The 21,020-nt window shown below is 38.2% G+C and overlaps 1 protein-coding gene across 3 annotated transcripts in view; it reads right to left on the bottom strand.

Moving 5' to 3' along the window:
• Positions 1 to 21,020, bottom strand: part of BTBD9 (BTB domain containing 9) — a 185,794-nt gene that overhangs the window by 69,111 nt on the left and 95,663 nt on the right. For all 3 annotated transcript variants that reach the window (XM_063124189.1, XM_063124191.1, XM_063124188.1), the window contains exon 7: positions 9,626 to 9,735. In XM_063124189.1, the coding sequence (XP_062980259.1) occupies positions 9,626 to 9,735 (110 nt within the window). The remainder of the gene's footprint in view (positions 1 to 9,625; positions 9,736 to 21,020) is intronic.

The raw sequence follows: 21,020 nt of genomic DNA, 5'->3' as shown, positions 1-21,020 counted from the left end.
ATCCAATTCCCCAATAATCCAAAAGGCAAAATACAGTCTGCAGTTGCTCAGTTGCTCACATAGCAATATCCCCCACCTTTTTGTCTCCTTTGCGGCTTTTATATTAAAACTGCAAAGGGATACAGAAAGATCCTGTATGAACACACACATATTTGAAGCAGTCTTCTGTCTCTAGATTTTGACTGACAAGGTTCCTCAAGCAGGACATGGTGTAACAGCACCCTCCCATCCAAGTTCCTCAGCAACCAGTGTATACAGGCTTACTGCCTCTGATACTGGAGGCTGCACTTAGCCATCAGACCTAGTAGCTATTGATAGCTTTCTCCTCTAAGAGACAGTCTTCTCCTCCGGGAGACAACTCCTTCCATTTCTGGATACTAGTCTTTTCCTTCCGTCTCACATGATGCTTCATTTGTAAAGTGAAAATTAGAAAAATAGAATCATAGAATTGTGGAGTTGGAAGGATTTTAAGGATCATCTAGTCCAATCCTCTGCAATGTGCAGGAAAACCAATTAAACCATCCATGAGAGATGGCTGTCCAGCCTTGTCTTAAAAACCTCCAGAGATCGGGACTAGTCTGTAGGTAGACTATTCCACTGTTGAAGAGATCTTACAGTTAGGAAGTTTGTCTTTATATTTAATCAAAATCTAGGTAGCAATTGAAATCTAGGTAGCTAGAATTGTGTGATGCATTTATTTTAATTATAGGGACTTACATCACACTTCCCAGAAAATCTCTTACCTACTTGCAAGTTGTTGAAACCCATCTCTTGCTTATTAGCAGAAGTGTGGCTGCTGGTTTCAATTATTCTGTCATGAGGGAAAGGAACACTGTGTATGCTCAAAATCACTCCTTTTCATATCTTGGAAGGCTGATTCCTGGTCCTAATCTGTGATTTGGGGACAGACCCCTGGATCAAATTATGCTCCCCCTTCGGAGAATCCAGATGAAAAGAGAAATTGAGATTGGGCTGTGCCAAGCAAAAAGGAAAGGTGCTTCATGCTCTTATTCCCATATTAGTTCAGTAACTCCCTATCATGGGTTCTGATGCTCAGCATCATCCCAACTGTTCACAAATATGCAGCTTGCTAGGAAAAAACATTATTTATTTTTATTTGAATTTTAGAAGTACACCTCAGACCCAAATCTGTAAATAAGTTGTTTGCTGTGTGTCATTAAAGCATTAATATAATCACAGTGTTTTTGTTTTCTTCAGCATTTGAACTTCAAATGAAGTACAATGTTTATGCCATTCTGTGCAAGTGACTCATCTAATGCATTCTGAATGTGTGACTATTGAACAAAAGTACCTAGTTACAGATAATAAAGAAAATTATATCCTTAGCTACAACAATGCATTGGGGAGTAGCATGTCACATGCTATTATTAAGTTATAACACTTAAGTTAGTATTAAAGAAAATTATTTCATTGTGCATGCCACCATAACCCAAGGAAGTCTCTTTTGGCTCATTACAACCATGAATCTAGCAAGATCGCATTTATCATCTGCTCTGAATACACAATTGTGATGAAGACTTCTGTAATTTGAGAAGCTGTTCCAGTATTTTTAAGATCTGGTTGTCCTAAGAAATGGTATTGTCTGACTTGCAGATTCAGATGAATACTAAAGTTATAGTCCCCTTATTCATATAGCTTAAGGCTTGAAGAGATGTATGGTTAATGCCAAATACAATCGACCTGTTTCTTTTCCACACTCCACTAGTAATGTCTTGGTAATGCAAAACATGCTATGATTTCACCAAGTTGTGAGTTCCATCAGCTAATGAAGCACAGCAAGGAAACTTGCAACATGGCTATGTCATACCACATGTTTTATTATATTAGATGTTACCAATAGAGAGAGGAGAAGAAGTGGGCTGCTATTTATGGCTATAGTCACATGTAACCCTTAATATCTGGTTTCAGCCTAAGTAAACCCATTTTCTTCTGTCAAATGGATTTATGCAAAGGGTTCATTTTAGAAAAATCTAATATATTTACCTGTTCCCCTTAAAATAGTGAGTCAAATGCCAAGCAGTGCTTTCTGCATGAGACTTATAGTGGCCTGTCATCATACTACTTCTTAAATGTAAGAAAATGGCAGGTAATGACTTGTCATGACAACAATGCTTGTAAGGCACAGTGACATAAAATTGCTATTATCAATCTACTACCTATAGCGTAAGTTCACTTTTATTACTTGTTTGCCCGGCTTCTAATCTTCAGTTTACAGAGATGACCATTATGTAGATGTTATAGGCAGGTAATAATAAATCTGACAAATGATCCCCATCGTATGTACAGCTACTTGATCCAACTGAAAGGGACTAATAAAAAAGATTAAATGATGTGGCCTGTGAAGCCTTTCACTGTCCTGATTTGTTTGAAGGATTATCTAAGTAAGATATTCATTCTCTATCACAGGAGATTGTCAGAGTGAAATTTAAACATTTGTCCTTCTAAAAAGGTTAAGCAAAGCTGAAGTGCAAACCAATATTTATACGGTTTCTTAATGAAAAAGGTGCTAATTTTGGTGATGCAAAATGACTCACTCTCAAGGCTTTAGAATAGCTTGCTACCTAGTAGCTAAAAGCGATTGACATTTGTGATACCCTACAAGAATATGAGGTGTCTAAATAAAATGTGTTTAACAATTCTGAATATGGGCAGTTAAAAAGAGAGACCACAGCTTTGAACCTGGCTTGCAAGAAGTAAATGGTTTTCAAGTGGGGAGGCTGCGTGCTTTTGGGAACTGCTACTGCTTTGAAGAATTATGTGATTCAAGGTATATGTCTGCTTTGAAGAAGGTATATGTCTGCTCTCTTCTGCTCAACTTGTATATTTATAACCAAGCCAACATTACAAAGATAATAAAAGCATCTAGAATTTCTGGTACCTAACTACAATACCCAGAGATCCTTGAGGAAAACAAATAACCATTATAAAGCTGTTGCATAGATAAGTCAACTTTTTCACATGCATTAACTTAACCCATTATATGGTAACCATGCTGCCTATGTTGATCAGGGCTGTAAAAATATCTAATCAATTTATTATTATTTTGTTTTTAATAAAAACTCATTATTCTGTTTTATACATTGCTACCTTTAATATAAACCAAGGATACTAAAGTGTTTCCCATTAATCCTTAACGTGTCCCTTACATCCAGGGCTATAATAACTATTTTGGTCATACTTTTCTACTCTTTTCCTACTTTAGGCTCAAACTTCCCCTAATAGTCAGAAGCAATTAAAATATAAACAGGTCTAAGAAAGCAATCCTTTGTTTGTTAGACAGCGTCTGGGAAACATAGACTATTGCAGTTTCCTGGATTTGAGCTTGGAGCCAGGAAACAGCGCTCTCCACACCCTCCCAAAGCCAGTGTGGAGAGAACTGTGTTGGCTATCTTTCCATGCTCGCAAAATAGAGCAAAGAGATGGGGAGAATGGCACATTCCCAGGAGCAGGGAGCAGTCAAGACCAGGGTGGCAGCCATACAGGGTGGTTTGGGGTGTCTTCTGAACAGGGCCATTATCGCTTAGTGCACAACTGATGCGTACATTTGGGGAAATATGAACGTCCCTGCCCCCATCCTCAACTCTATAGACAATCTGGTCCCTATAGATATTTTGGACAACAACTCCCATCATCCCTGACTGTCAGCTATGCTGGCTAGGGCTGATGGAAGCTGTAGTTTCCTGGTTGTGTTTTTATATTGCATTTTATATCACATTTTTATACTATTTGATTTATACTTTGAATGGTTTTAATTTTTTGAACTGCCCAGAGAGCTTCGGCTTTTCAGCGGTATAAAAATGCAATAGATAAATAAATAAATAATAAATACGAGATATCCTATGGTCACACTTCAGCCTACTTCCCCTCCCCCTCCCCAAAGCCTCTGCTAGATGGGTGAAATTGCCCGTCTAGATTAAATGCAGAGCGGCGCAAGGCAGCTCATGGGCTTATGAGTAGGTAGGGTGCATCCCACAGGATTGCGCCCTAAGACTATTACTTATTGATGCACAAGTTTAAAATTGCTACTCACAAGAGTAGATGTAACATAGGCAGCTTGTACATTTTACTATAAAATACAAATTTTAAATGCTGCTGTTATACTTATTCCTACTTTTCTTTATTTTAACCCAATTATTTTTAATATTATCATCTTCTTTTGCATATCATAATAGCTCAAGACAACAAATAATTTAACAAAGTAATTAATTTGTTCTGTTTGGGGAAATTTGGAATGGAATATAATCTGCATATATTAGCTTATTACTTGCTCACTACGTTTCTAACATAACATGTAGATTGATCCTGTATCTCTGTATATATAGAAAAAAAATTAAACGTCACTTGCAATGTATTATTAATTATTATTATTATTATTGTTGTTGTTGTTGTTATTTGTATCCTGCCTTTTGCCCAATACTGGGCCTCAAGGCGGCTATTATTATATTTATGTTATCACAACTTAATGATGAAGAGAAGTCCTGAACCCTGTGATGTTATCTTAGCTCACTTCACTTGAAGCCCCACATAGTTCCCTTTCTATTTCTATGTACTAAGCAGCAGCTGGCTTTAGAGTCATAGATCTCCCCACACACATACCCTTGACTCCTTGTCACTGAGAATTCTGCTGTAAGAGGCTGAAATTCTCAGGAGGATTCTTCAAGACTATGTTCTTATAATAATACATATACTCCTATGGAAAAAGAGACCCAAATCTTGGGATTGGGGAAAGCATTAGTCACTAATGAAACGTAAGTTGACCTCCCCCATACCATGGTATTCTCTTGTCACAGAAAGATCAGCAGATCACAAGGAAGGACATTTGAAATTGTGAACACAACTAGAGCTGTGTGCAAATGACCTCTTGAAATTCTCCATCCTTTGTGGCCCTGGAAATCAAGGAGACAATTTCACCTAATTTCTCTAGTGAGAGAAATTATAAAACAATTTCTGACAGGTGGGCTTACAACTGGCAATGGCTATAGCACAGCTTCTTTATTATTATTTTTATAAGCTTTTTGTGGGGAGGGGATCTACTGCCACTGCAAGTGGCAATAGCAGCAACTGTGTTGCCAGCCTGGCCTCCATTTTGCATTCTCCACAAGACCCCATACCTAGCATTGTTCTGAGGCATTGGGTGGGGGAAAGCAGGAAGGCAAAATCCACCCCAAAAATGAGGAAGAACATCTGGGGAAATTTTGCAATGTAGCCTTTTATTTCTGGTGGGGTAAGAAAAGAAAAACCTCAGGACCTTTCTGAGAAAAAATGTCTTCTGAGAAAATTTGGCTCAGCCGAATTTGTCATTCTCTAAGGTTCATCACCTTCCCTAGGATCTTCCAAATGAGTAAAATTTCTGAGGGATGATTGTGGATACATGTCTCTAATGCAGGTGCAGAGGGATGATTGTACAATGAAAGAAAGGACACTCATACACATTCCTCAGCCATCTCTTAAGTAAGGTAAGCAAATGAACCATGACCCCAACACATGAGAATTTCTCTGAGATTTATTTTCCTTTGAATTTCTTTTTATAAGCCATTTTGTTCTATCAAATTGAATGAGAATGGTAAAAAAAAAAGATGTGGGAGAATTTTTCAACAAAGCACTACACAACAACCCATTCAAGCAAAACAGGTTTTAAAAATCCAGTCAGCTCCACACCGATCAAACAATCTGCAACTGAGGGTTCTGGTGCCAAAGAAAGGAGTGTTTCACAGGAAAGGAGCATGTCAACAACCCTCCCAGTATCTGTAGGCCCACAAGAGGCTGACTTAAGCTCTGCATACACAGTTCCTGAGAAAGTGTGTGCAGGAGGGTGGGAGAGAAGAGACTATGAGCTCCAATTTCTTCTCAGCTATCTTCACTCTTGCCTGGTGGCAATGGAGAATGTGGGCACCAGACAAAGATATGCAAGCAGTTGAACTGTGTATGGTATTAAAAATTAGCACTTGCATTCTCCTTCGACCACTGTTTAGAATTAGGAACTGAAATGCCTGATGTATTCTTCAGGGTTTTTTTTAAGATTTATTTTAATATCAGTTTTATCAACTTTGTAGGAAAACAAAACAGATTAAGTTATTTTAATGATAACCAATCATTTGCTATATATTTAGAGGGGATATATTTAGAGATATCATATTAACCAATCTCCACTTCTTCTGTTTCAATATAAAAGACTTAAAACCATAATTAAGAACATAAAAATGGCCTTATCTCTTAAGCAAGTGCCAGGCAGCTCCTAACTCAAGAAGGTGTACAAGGCCCTTTCAGCAACATCCAGCTAATCATTAAGGGAAGACAACAGAAGCATAGAGGTGGCAGCAAGCGAGCGAGCATGCTACTGCACTCCCTCCCACTTGGCTCCTCTTGTCAGTGGGAGTAGCTACATAATCAAGGACTCTCTGATCATGGCTTGGTTAATGTTACATCCAAACCAGGAATTCTGGGTTGTCTCTCACACAACAGCCAGAGCTGTAAGTTAAGAACAAACCCTAGTTATAACCCTAGGTTACAACTCTGTCTTGTCAGGGAAGAGACAACCCAGAGCACCTAATTCAGATGTAATGCTAACCAAGCCAGGGACTTGTATAGTTGCTCCTGCTGGGAAGTGGAGCCAAGTGGAAGTGATCAAACCATGTGCACTAGCACTCTGGCTCACTCGTGGTAGCCAAGATATTTTTTATAATTCTATAACGTGTGAATCAGGCCTCTATTGACTATAGCAATAATTAAACTGCTGAAGGACAGCCATATGTGGCCAAAGGTTTAATATGCAGCCATTAATTTCAAATTATTAAAGAAAAGAGAGTAAATAGATTCAAATTATACTCATCTTTGTAGGGAGGTTTAATAAAGGAAAGCAACGGATGTCACACAAAGTATTGCAATCAGCCTCCTTATTGTGAGAACAGGACAATCAATACCTTTTACCAGTTTAATAAGGGAAAGGGATAGCAACTGCAAATTTACTGCAAAGCTATCCATGAAGCTCTTCAGGGACTGTATTATTAATTCACAACTGGCAAAAATAGGTATTATTGAACATGTCAATAATCGTAACTCCTATAACACGCAGCAGAATTCAAAATTGAGTTCTGCCCACTCCTTTAAACAACTGCTAGATAAAATGCTGCAAAAATAGTTAAATATTTCATAATATTAGGTTGAATCCAGATTTAGTCCTGTGCAAAAGGGGTGGCGGAAGCAAACTTTCCTGCCCCCCTCCTTCTCAAAGCAGTCTCTCCAAAAGTGCAACAGAGAGTTGGAGGACAGACTGTGACTTGGGGCACTGAGGGGAAATGGGGAACCTCCGAAAGCCAGCAAATACACTTTACAAGAGTGGAGCATGTCCGGCTCTCACTGTAGCATTTTGGAGGGGATGCTGTGGAGAGGAGGGGTAGAGACACATGCTTCCACCAGCCCCACTGCATACACCTAAATCTGAATCCATGCTAGGCCTAGCCCCTCTGCCACTAGCCCCAGTGCTACTGTGGGTCTTATGGGTTCAGAGCCAGACTCTGATTCAGGCTTAAAACAGATTAATTGGGGACCCAGTACAATTGTGGGAAACTCAAGGTCCCTGGTTTCACATCTCAATAAAGGCCCAAGAAGAACAAGGTCCCTTTCAGACAGAGTGCAAGATAAGACTTTGAGTCAGACTTCTGATTTACAACCTGAGAAATCTTCTCTGCAAACCAATTAGGAAGGGGACTCTGCAGGGAATGGGTTTAAATGCCCTCTCTGAAGTAGTGCCTGCTTATGGGCCAGATTTCCCTGTCGGGATCGATTGTCAGAAGAGTGAGGGGTGAGGTTTAGCAGCTTGTCCCCTGTATTTAAGTAGGTGCACTGTCTGGAAGCCTTTACTGGGAATGAAGTTGTCTTAACTGTCCAAAATATTTTCTCACCTGGATTTTCCTTGAACTCTTGTCTGCCATGAATCGTGTACCTTGACCTTTGATTACCCAGAATGCTTTCCTGGACTTATCCTGACTCTTGTATCCTTGTCTGCCTTGAATCACATAATCAAAATTCCAAAGCAGAATCTATTATTGGATTTGATCCCTGACTATATGTGAATTCTAGCCTCAGAACTTTCTCTTGAACAAAGTCTTAACTGTCTGAAAGGCTTTCTTGCCAGGACTTTAAATCTTGGATCCTTGTCTATTTGAATCCTGCACCATATAATCCACGGTCTGAACTGCCTTGCCAAATTATGATTCTGAACTTTGGATTCTTGTCTGCTTTGAATCTCTTACTGTGAGCTGGTGCACTTGCTGACAAGCCTTTGTTGGAAATGTTGCCTTTCTTTGCCTAGAAGTGAACCTTCGCTCCTTGCCTGCCTTGAATTCTATATCATGAAATTCATGATTTGAACTATTTTGTGGGATTTTAGATTTTAACTTGATACTGTGTGGAAACTAGCCTTGGAACCATTTCTTGAACTAAACCTGATGTATGGAGAGTTGCAACCATTAAGTTCTTACCATGGGGTCTGAGAAGTTGTTCTGTATAACTTGATCTACTGCAGTAAAAGACCTCACTGATATTTGTGCTTCTGCATACGTTTGCAAGTGTGAAACAGAGCCCCAACAATCCAGCCCATTGTCCTGTTATATTATATAAGCAAAACTAAATTTCTAGAAGTGCTAATACAAACTGCTAACCAAATGTTAGAAGAATACTTGAAAGTACAGTACTTAAAACCAGAACACATTTTTACACACTATTTATTGGTCAATAAAAAGCAAGTTGCTTTGATCATCATCATCAGGGCAGAATTCAAATAAATTTTAGACATGGCTATTTGCCATTTATATGCTAAGTTTTTCCACAGATAATGGCATGCTTTTAATATATTGTTATTCTTTAGCAAAATCCAACACTGCTTTTGAAAGGGTAACTTACCATTTAATGTTTGCTATAAAAGAGACATTTAAAACTTTATAACCTTAAGCTCAGGAGGTTTTGCAATATCAGGGTTTTCTACCTATATTGGAAACAGTTATTGTGAACTGAACATGATTCCTCTCACTCAATTCAGCAATCAACAGAGGAAGCCAGCACAGGGCTGCTATTAGAAACCAAGAGTCCCTCATAGTATTGGATAAACTTGAAAAAGAATTATGGTAAGAACTCGATTTATCTGAGATTCCAAACTATGATCTGCTGGATCAACAAGAACATATTTATGATGAGGTGCAATATCAGCGTCACGACTTCTAATGTTGCTCTAGGGTTACAAAGTAGCCCAGATAGGCCATAAGTGGTGGTACTCTGACAATAACTCACAATGCCTGAAGGAGATAACCTTATGTGGCAGAGTTATAGTGTGGTAGAATATCATATGGAGATGTAATATGGGCACAGTGTAAAGGGCAAGAATTAGCCAATGCTCACCTATGCTAATGCTGCACACTCAGCCTAAAGGTATTAGGCATTTAGTCTTCCAAGTCACTTACAACCCAACATGACATGTAGTCAGCTTTTATAGCAGAAGTTGCAACTAAATTATTTTATATACCATTACCATGTTAGAGAGATGGTAGAAATGTATATTCTCCTTCTACAATGGCAATGCTTCCATGAGTTCCTCTGTCATATCACTTACCTATCAGGCCTTTCTCAAGAGTAAAGGTTTTGTTGGTGAACATGCATTCAAAAGCCACGATGTGGAAAACTTTGTTTACTGTGTTGTGCGTTCCAACTATTCTGATATACCTATATGGAAAGAAAGGATGCAAAAGTTAAAGAAACTGAGGAAGGTCAAGAGTACCATGTAACAATATATGATTCAACTATGTACAGCATAATGCTAAACAGCCAGTAACTGTGCAAATGATCAATTTACAGTCTTCTACAAAGTGGAGGCAGTTGAATTAGGTCTCAATACAATCATCAGCGCTCAGGCATTTGCTGAAAATACCCAAAAACTGAGAGAAACACATTCCAACAAACTCAGATTAGAACCATTATAATGTCAACACCTGACATCAGACATTATTATTATTATTATTAATATTATTATTACATAACTTTCTAGGCAACTTTTCAGGACAAAACCCTCACAATCGGAGTGAAACATATTTTAAAATACAATAAATAATCAAGCCATAAAACAATATTCAATAAATAAATAATTAAAACAGCAAATAAAACAACAAATAGCAGCAGCAGGCCAAAGACTTATCCTAAATTAAATCTGACAATTGAATTGAATTAGTAATAGCAGAGATATAAATGGAAGGATGGGGGAGCAGGAGCTGGATTCTTTTTATGTAAAAACTTAATATATCAGGGTTTGGTTTGGGTTTTTTTTTTTTTTTAAAAAAAAGATTGCATTTGATTTCCAAGCAAACAAAAACTGTAGGCTATTTAATATGTCCATTATACATCTACATATCAAAACTACAAAAAGATACATGCTACAATTTTTCACTGTAAACACAAAGAAATCTTATTATTCACTACATTTTCATCATAATGAAAGGTTCCATACATCAAAGACCAACTCAATAAATCAATCCTCCTCACCTACAAGAATGAACCACTCCCTTTTATCATGCCCTTACTCTCATTCCACAGTATTAATTCTAAAAACACACAACAATTACTTTGGTGGCTTGGATTCTGTCCCTTGCACAAGCTGAAAATTCTTCTACCTTCAGGTGGAATGCCAATTACCTCTGCCCCCCCCCCCCCACAATTGCAGCCCTTTATACCATATTGAATCCCACTCTGGCAGAGAGTCCCCCAACCTTTAGGAGCAGTATTAGACTGTGTGACGGGCTACAGAGGCAAAGCTGGGAAAAGCCTGTGATACATGCAGAAATCCATGTATGACCCTTTAGATCTCAACCTCTTGTTGCTAATCCCTTCTCAAAGTTATTTGAACAGTTGAAGATTTTGTTTAGCCAAGATACCTGTGAATTTCACTACTAGCTGTATAGCTTACAATTCTGAATACCATTTCAAAGGCAGATGGAACTCTTCTTGCTAACAGTGGCCTATTCACCCTTTGTATTGCCTCCGAGATTTCACCTTCTACAAATAAGCATTAACCTTGAATCTATCCATTCCCCTCATTCTCTAAAGGGAGAATGAGAGTTCAGAGGTTAATGAACAGCTGAAGTTTCTAATAAAAGTTCTGGAAAATCCCAAGTGGAGTACAACATGTCATGTCAGTGGAGCTGAAAAAGATAACTAGGAAAAATTATCTGAGTGGATCTCCTGTCATCCAAAGTGAAAAAGGTGCACTATTAAATTAACAAATTTCTGCTCACCAATAGTGACATTTTAAGAGCAATATCCCAATTCTGCCACATAATCCTCCATTAAAGTTGATATAATTTAACTTCATTTTAGCCATTTTTAAAACCCTAGATTAATTAAAAATTTAAACTTCTTGAAGGAACTTTAAACTAGATGATTTTCATTCGTACTTTTATTCTTGGTTTTCTGTGGGTGATTGGGACCCTTCTTACATTCCATATAATTGCAACAAGGAGATTTAAAAACAAACCTTGAGAGACCAGTTGCCCTATTTCTCCACAGTCATAAAAATCTAATCTCAGCAACTAAACAATCTCAGCAATTTTTGCTTTGTCACAGAACTGTGTCAGCACTTGACTTAGATGCTTTCAAAGAAAACAGGCTTGGTATAACATCCTCTTTTTCACAAGGTTTTTGTTTCACTGGGGTTCTTCCCCGTGGCTCGTACAAAGTACTATTATTATTATTATTATTATTATTATTATTATTTATATAGCACCATCAATGTACATGGTGCTGTACAGAGTAAAACAGTCAATAGCAAGACCCTGCCGCTTAGGCTTACATTCTAATTAATGTAATTAATGTAATGTAATGTAATACTAGGATTCTGTTTTGCGCCTTTTCTATTAGTCTTCACTCTCTAGATCATGAGCTGTTTTTACCACGAATGTTTTAACTGTCTCTGAGAAAGCTTTAACCATTTGTTTATTGACAAAGGGCTTGCTACAACTATGGCACCATTTTGGTTCCACCAAGATCATCCCATTTTTGCTTCAAAGAATACACAAATTATGTGGGATGGTTGTGGCTTTTATATACACCTAAGAAGACTGTTCCTTCGGGTCCTCCACAAAGGAGTAATCACTGGAGTATCAAGGAAAGTTTTAAGCATCAAATTTTAATGCAGAAGAGTTCAAAGTAATCAATTATTCTTACAGAATTGAATCTAGACTCATAGTTGAATCCAGTCATGACTACCTTAAGTCCCATTGTTTTCAGTAGCTTTACTTTAAGTATGACTATGTTCAGATTCAATCTACAGTATTTATAGGCTACTTTTCCAAAAAGAAATTGTTCAAGGCAGAAAATAAAATAAACCCTTTGTGCCAAGAAAGAAGATTCAAATTCAGCAACACAGTTGGCTATTATTAGGTTACTTTCAAACTTATCTAAGACCAGTTTCTGCTTTGCCCCGGAAAGGATCGAATTTATTTATTACACTTATATACCACCCCCATAGCCAGAGCTCTCTGGGCGGTTTACAGAAATTCTAAAATTGAGATAAAAACAAGTATACAAAATTTAAAATTTTAAAACACAGAACATACACACATAAAGCATTAAAAACTGTTTAAAAAACTAAACGTGGGTGATTTATAGTGCTATATAGTGCTACAATGGTTAAATTTAGCTTGTTTCCTAGTTAAATTTAACCCTTTCAGTGCTTTTAACTGTTACGAACCCCATTGGAGCAGATTTTTGTTAACGGGGGGGGGGCATTGGGGATGCATGTTATTCATCCCTGACATAGTGTGAAAGTTCACATTTTTTTAAGAATGTGCAGTTTTCTAACATGACCACAGCTTTGAAAAATTGCACTCCCATTCGCATTTGTGGTTACAAACAAGGGTTATTAGAAGTAAAAAGGAACCCCCCAAAATTTCTTATAAATCCCTGGTTGATATTAGTATAAAGAATAAATAATATGTTATTTATAAAGCACAAAACAGGGGTAGGCGTGGCCAAAAGTAAGACTACTAAGGTTCTGGTGTCAAGCTTACAACAACCTAATTATGAAAGGAATATTTTTATCAGGTAAACATGACAAAGTTGCATTGTTCAAAAGTATGGCTTCGTTACATAAAATCCAATCATGTAAAGATGTGGCACTGAGAAATTAGGGTCTCCTCAGAAATGTGCCTCCACCCTGCAGCATTGCCCCAACAGGGAAAATTAAAGATAGCTGTCTGCAAGAATTACTGTCACAGAAGAAATAATAAAATGTCTTAATAGCAATCATATGGTAACAGGAAACACTATGAAAAGAGCTAATTGGTTTAAAGCCTTCTGTTCCAGGTCATGGCACAAGGGCAATGACAGCTCATGCCACACTTCATAAAAAAATATCTAACTAGAAGACTGAGTTTTTAGATTCCCCTCTCCCCACTCTGGTCTTTAAATGTCATTTTTCAAATGCAAAGTCAGCCTAAGACTGAATCTGAAAAGGGCATAGCAAACAACTGTCTTTATTCAATCTCTGGGGGGACACTGCTGGAAAAAGCAAGTGTGGATATTCTTCAATTTCTCCAAGGTCCTCCAGAGCAACTCAAGCAGATGGAAGATAATTAAACCTTAAAGAGGGCTGAAGAAGGCAGATACACAACAGATTGTCCATCTCTGATGAGATTCAAAGTTTTGGCAAGAGTACTAATACAACCCCATCTATAATTCCCGTTCTCTACTTCCCTTCCCCTCAACAATACTGAACTGAATGGCTTTTGTACACACAGCAACAGATATTGTATACTGCTATATAAAAATGAAGCCTACATTAAAAATGCTTGATACTTTCAAGCTATTTTTTTAAAATTGCTGCATGTTTAAGGCACCACCCTGAAAGATACAAGAGCTGCAATTTCAGTCCCTAAAATAGTGCAGAATGCAATTAACAAAGATTATGATTATTTTAAACATGTTATGTGTTGAATTCAGGTAAAAAAAAATATCAAAGGCCCAAAATCAAAGAAATACAAAAACTGAGAGCTGAAACTGGTTCTCTTACCCCTGCACCCTAATCTCTATTAGAATTATATCTGTTATAAAGTATGAAAGAACACTGTCTGAAAAGCAATTTTAAAAGAAATGCAAAATCAAGTAATCCCTGTTCTACATCAGTAGCAAGTTTAGCTGCAAACTTCAGATAGTAAATTAAACAAAGTGTACAATTACACAAGCCTTTAATTGGATGTCACTTTTTAACCAAATTTTATGTTATCTAAAAAGGATCAATCTGAATAAGAACTGTATTTTCTTAGTTAGAGTGGTGTCTACTTGGACGGTTTTGGTTTAGTTTACTTCTAGAGAGCAGGGATTAGCTTCTCCTTGATTTTTGGCACATAAATTATCCTAATAAGATGTCTCTGCTCTGAGCTCAAATATACTATGGCACTGAACATTTAGTGTTGCATACTTCCAGTTGTGTCCATTTTCCAAACACTGTGCTGATTAGTATACCTGTAAACAGCATCTTCCAACAATTGCCCAACATGGGGATGGATAGGGAATGTGGACAACTTAGCAGTATTCCCGCATTGTTCCAGTATTGCTAAACTTACAGGGATTTCATAGTTGGTCTCTAAATCACAGGTGGGCAGACTTCAGGCTTGAGGGATCAACTTTAGTTTTTACTGGAATCTGAGATGCACCAACCAGAACCTGATGCAAAAGACATATACTTAGGAATAAAGAATTCTGAGTCCAGGAACCTGTTTTGAGTACCAGAACTGAATAGAGCTCACAGTCCTTCCGCACACAAAAACCACTCCTGGTTATCCCAAGCTTTCTTCATCTCAGCAGTATAATCTAGGACAGGAGATGAGACATTTTGTTGCTCGTATTGAACAAGTGGAAGTCGGAAATCCTTGCTGACCTACTGCAAATCATCAAGAAATCTAATAGTAGACCCAGATCTACATGCTGTCCAGCCATGCTGTAAGTTATGCCTTTAATATATTTGCATGCCAGTACCGGTGTTTGGAAATAATAAAAAAGTTTGAAATGGAAATATATTTGCACGCACTTTGGTTGTTGTTGGGTTTTTGTTTTGTTTTTTGCTTTCCTATTTTTTTATTTTTTTATTCTAAGTATTGTGACTGTTATTTGGTAAGCAAACATCTGAGATGTACCAAACAAACTTGTCACACATTAAGATTCCCAACCTGTCTCATTTCAGGATGGTCTGGTACATGAGCTATTTCCTACCACAGTTAGAAGATTCAGAGCATACTGTAGGTTCCTTCTCCTCCCACTTCCAGTCACCTATGCAAATTCCAGTCTCTCCTCCCTGGTTAGCATAAATCAATGCTACCCATGATTAGTGTACTATCCATTATTAACTTTAACCATCATTTGCAAACCATCTTTTAATCCTATTTTTAAAATAACAATAGTTAGTGCCACTGCAAAGGTAACACAGCACTGTAATACTGATAACCAGGGTAGGGAAGGGGGGATTTGTGCAGTGGAGAGGAGGAAAGAAGAGAACGGAGAGTAAGATGCTCCTTATCTTCTAAAACTTGTTAGGAATTTGCTAACGTCATGTCTATAGAGTGCTTTACAGCAAACTGAATTATTTTGATAATGAAATGCTAAAAAAAAATCTTTCACAGCTATGTACGTATTTTCATATTAATGTATCAGAGTAATGGAGGAAAGATAGATATGACACCCCCATCCTTCGGTCATATTAACATGTTACAAACAAGTGGCCATTTGTTTCTGCTTTTGGATTTAGCATAGTAATAAATGAGAGATATTTTAGAGAGATGTTTATTTTCTTCATTGTTGTCCCTGGCAAATTATTCACTCTCTCATATATGCAGACTCTGCCTCAGAATTTAAGAACAATTAGAAGTCCAACTCTAATTCTAAACAGGCTTACTAGAAAGTAAGCTGTACTGAACACAGTGGGATTTACTTCCAAGTTAGTAAGCAATAGGATGGTGATGCAAGACTGTGCACGGGGGATTGTATTTGTTCCCATGTTAAATACTTTGTATTTAGGTTAGTGACTTGTGTTTTGATTCCTCAAGAGATTGTCTGACTGGTGAGAGGACAACTGCTGAGCTGCTTTGTTAGATTTCCTAGGTGCAATCAAGAGCTTGCCAAGTATGAAAGGATATTCCAGTCTGAGTTGTTTCAGATATTACCCATCATGGCATGCACAATTGTTCAATTTCTAGGTCCAAGATGAAGAAAAAATCAAAATAGGATGAGTGTGTTGCAATATTGGTACATTTTTCCTCAATTTAGAAAAGTCTTACGTTTTGAAGACTATTATGTTTTTCAGTATAATCTAAACTATATCCCATGGTAGGCTGCCCATACCCTCCGGAAAATTCCGGAAACCTCCTGGGAAACTTGGGGGTCCGGAGGAACCGGACTTGGGGCCCAAAATACTGGGGTTGTAGTTACTGGGCCCGCAGCAACCACAACCCCAACTTACCGGGCCTAAATTTCCCCAGCGAGTGGTTGCGGCCATCTTGAATCTCACCCGAACTCACGCGAGATCTCGGCAGCTGGCTGGGAACTCTGCGAGACCCAGCCAACAGCCGAGATCTCACGTGAGTTCGGGCAAAATTCAAGATGGCCGCCGCGAGGGGTGGGCGGCGAGGGCAAGGTGAGTGGTTGGGGGCTGCGTGCAGGAATTTCCAGCACCCCACACCCCAGCGCAGAAGAAGAAGAAGCAGAAGTAGAAAAAGCAGCAGCAGCAAGCAGGAGGAGGAGAAGATAGAGTAGGAGTTAAGACTGAGGTTTGTGTATGTGTTTGTGTGTGAGAGAGAATGTGTGGGTGCATGGGGTCTTTGAGTGAATGCATGTGTGCATGCGTGTTTTTGGAGTGAGTGATGCTGAGTGTGTGTGCGTGTGCGCGCGCACGCACACGTGTGCTGGCAGTGTGAGTGTATTGATGTCTGAATGGGATGCCTGGTTGTTTGACTGAATGAATGCATGTGCATGTTTGTAGTGGGGGTGGCTGTAGTTTTCTGTGAATTGGGGGGATGATTTGGAGGTGACGTTCCTATTAAATAATGCATTTTAGACCCATAGACCTTCCTTTCCAATTTGTTTACTATAATTGACATGACGTATATTTTGTAACAGTGGCTGACAATTGTTCATCCTTCCTAAAGAAACTTTAAAAAAATTAACAGGGCTGCTATTATCATCATCATCATCGTCGTCATCATCATCTATCTCTCTTTTCTTGCTTGTGGTAGTTTTTCTAGATGAACATGATGGGCTTTGCCAAGTCATGTTGTCTTTTACTGATTCAGAAATGTCCTGACTATTGAACATGTTTTAAGTAAGACTGCTTTCTGGATGTTGGCGTGCATGTATTTTGGAAGGCCTAATTTTTGAAGGTTTTCTGTAAAAACAACCATGATGTCATGCTGGTGACTGATGTGATTAACAAATAATTGTAAGTTTTCCCTGTTGTCATAGCTCTTTAACCTCCATATCCAGTGGTGTATATTTTTCTTTTCTGCAACATTTTTGTCATTAGGTATTGCAATTTCAATGTAGGTGTGTTTTTCTTGGTTGTTTTTGACTGTTATGTCTGGTTGAAGTTGAAACAAGCTAAGACACGCTTTAATCCATATTGTTCCATGGCTAACGTTTGCAGGCTAATAGTAGTTTATACTCTTTCTGAATGCTTGGTTGTTGTATACTTGTCAACTGCTTCATTTGTTCAGTGGTAGCAGTATGCAGTAAGGTGATGGGGAAACAGTGTTAAATGTTAGGAAAGATTAGACTATGGTCATCCAGTGAAGGATTTGCAGTCAGAAAAGATATTTGAGGGAAGGGAAGACTGTATCACACACAGGGCTCATTTACACCGAGCAGGATATTATTATTTATTTATTTATTTATTTATTTATATAGCACCATCAATGTACATGGTGCTGTACAGAGTAAAACAGTAAAATAGCAAAACCCTGCCGCATAGGCTTACATTCTAATAAAATCATAATAAAACAATAAGAAGGGGTTTGAAAGCGGTATAGAAAAGCCAGGAGCCACACGACTGCTTTATAGCAGTATTGAAGTGTACTGACAACTGTTGGGGCCCATGACACATACCATATACCACTTTCATAACACTTTCATAGTGTTATATCCTGCTTGGTCAGGGTGACTATATGAAAAGGAGGACAGGGCTCCTGTATCTTTAACAGTTGTATTGAAAAGGAAATTTCAGCAGGTGTCATTTGCATAGAAATTTCCTCTTCATCACAGCAGTTAAAGCTGCAGATGCCCTGCCCTCTTTGAAATCTGGTCACTCTAGTATAGCTCCTGCACCTTTAAGTGTTGTGATGAAGAGGGAATTTCACCAGGTTCTCCATATATACAAATGACACCTGCTGAAACTCCCTTTTCTATGCAACTGTTAAAGATACAGGAGCCCTGTCCTCCTTTTCATATGGTCACCCTATGCTTGGTGTAGATGTGTCATGGGCCCCAACAGTTGTCAGTGCACTTCAGTACCACTATAAAGCAGTAGTGTAGCTCCTGCAGTGCAGTTGAATACCTCTATAAAGTAATAGTGTAGCTCCTGCCTTTTATATACTGCTTTCATAGTGGAATACCCTGCTTGGTGTAGCTGAGCACACAGTATAACAAAAGCTTCAACATACAGCAAAAGCTACAGAAGTAGGAATGAGTGAAGTTAATTTCAGATACACTGAATGTCTCACTTATACTTTATTGCAGTGATTTTAACATTAAGATGTTATGTAGAACAGGTTTGTCTTGCTGTGTGCTGTGAAATCAGACCTGTGACCAAGGCCATGTTTGGGTGGGCATGCCCCTTTGGGGGCTGGACATGCTGGTGGGCACGCCCTCTTGGGGGCTGGACATGCTGGTGGGCACACCCCCATGGAGTGGCCATGTTGTCCTCCTTTTTGGTTTCCAAAATATGGTCACCCTATCCCATGGAAACTGACAACGATTCCCTGCTACACATTTCCATAGGACATAGAAGTGACTTGCACATAAACATTCACAAGCATCCAGGTTTAACAAACTATCAAACTTAGAGCTCAGCAATATTATGACTTCAGTGTGGTGGTTGTGCTCCACTTAATCAACACTTTTGTCTCAGCATTGCCATCTCATAACCTGCAGACATGAAATCAAAATAGCTGTGCTTACTTAACTGCAACTCAAAATTAATTATCACATTTGCTGTTTACTTGGAGAGTAATAAAATGAACTGCCAAACAGATTGTTATAAATCAGAAAGTGCTTTTAAAGAGCTAGGATGCATTAGGATGCATTTCCTGAATTGGCAGGAAGCAGGACTAGAAACTAGATGATCTTTGAAGTTACATCCAATTCTATGATTTATAATAATCAATAGTGCTGTCATTAGAGGATTCTTTGCTTATCCTAGTCTGTGAGAACAGATGGTGTATAACAGCTTCCCCCAACCTGGTGCCCTCCATTTGTTTGGACCACAACTCCCAGCATACCTAAACATTGGCCACGCTGGCTGAGGCTGTTGGGAGTTGATATCCAAAACATATGGAGGGCACCAGATGTCAGAACGCTGGTGTTATATCACCTTCTCCTTTCCACATTCTTATATAGGGATAGATACCAATCTGGCACTTTATTGCTCCTATCTGTCTGGCAAAAAACCAAATTTATATGCCCACAAACTCTGCACATTAATAAATACAAGTTCCTTACTTTGACAAACATTATTTGATAGCAGAGTTAGAATTACATCAGTGTGTCTAAAGTGCATTTATTAATTATGCTCTCTTTCACACATACAAAAAAATTGAAAGAGCAAAGGAAAAGAAAGACAATGCTCATTGTTCCTAAGAGCCACAACCCCAGCTTTAACACAAAGCCATCTCATCTATAGAGGGAGCAGGTGGATCTGGCTACAGTTAAACCTAGTTAAATCTAGACTGGATTACTGCAAGGAGTTTAACATTATCATAGTAGTTAAGATTATTTATACACTATTATTAACACAATAACTTATTTTATCTCTGAACAACTTTTTTTTACTAATGTCACAAGGAATTGTTCTATAACAATCTTTCCTACAGTAAACCTCAGCAGTTTGCTTCCCTTCGATTTCTCTCATTAGGTGAAGGATAAGCACAGCTTTCAGCTTTAATCATGTATTCTTTCATGTGGTATTTATTCTTGATATAAAATCATTAAATCTACAATGTTAACCATTTACTCCTGCATTCTAGTTTATGAGTTGCATTTTCAACTCAAGGCTATAAATTAAAGTCTGTTTTTCATTCATCCCAAACTGCAAAAGATGTCCAAACATCAATGTCTGGCAACAGAAACCTAATCTTCCTCCAAGTGAAGCCAAATGGATTCTGTGTGTCTGGAACATTTTAGTAATGGACAAACTAGCTACGTCTGAATGATAAATTCAAGCAATATGCAGTTCTATTTAACCGTCAGACAAGCTCAAAGGCCTTAGATAGCTCAACCAGCTATACAGAAAAACTGTGTTAAAGTCTAACATAATTCTAAAGATCAGTATAAGTGATTGAGATTTCCAGGGAATTCATGATGGCTGCAGGAAGATGATACTTATACTTCTGCCAAGATTTCTGTGTTACTTGGTTCAGTGCAGAGCTCTCAGAACTGCCTTCATTTTGATAGTTTATCCTAACTGCATGTTATACTTTCTGAAATTATAAGCTTTCTTTGAGTACTTCACTGGCTTTTTAATATAGCGTAGGAGCATGTAGGTTCACATTAAGGCACAATGTACATTAATGGTGCTATATAAATAATTTAATAATAAAAATAATAATAACAACTAGATTTGGGGATGTAGTACGTCTTTCCTGTAAATAAAAAAAAGTTATCTTTTTGTATCAACTCCCAACAGCCTCAGCCAGCGTGGCCAATGTTTAGGTATGCTGGGAGTTGTGGTCCAAACAAATGGAGGGCACCAGGTTGGGGGA

Source organism: Elgaria multicarinata, chromosome 4 (genome assembly GCF_023053635.1).
Source record: "Elgaria multicarinata webbii isolate HBS135686 ecotype San Diego chromosome 4, rElgMul1.1.pri, whole genome shotgun sequence".
Lineage (NCBI taxonomy): Eukaryota > Metazoa > Chordata > Lepidosauria > Squamata > Anguidae > Elgaria > Elgaria multicarinata.
This window is presented reverse-complemented; position numbering and strand designations above follow the sequence as displayed.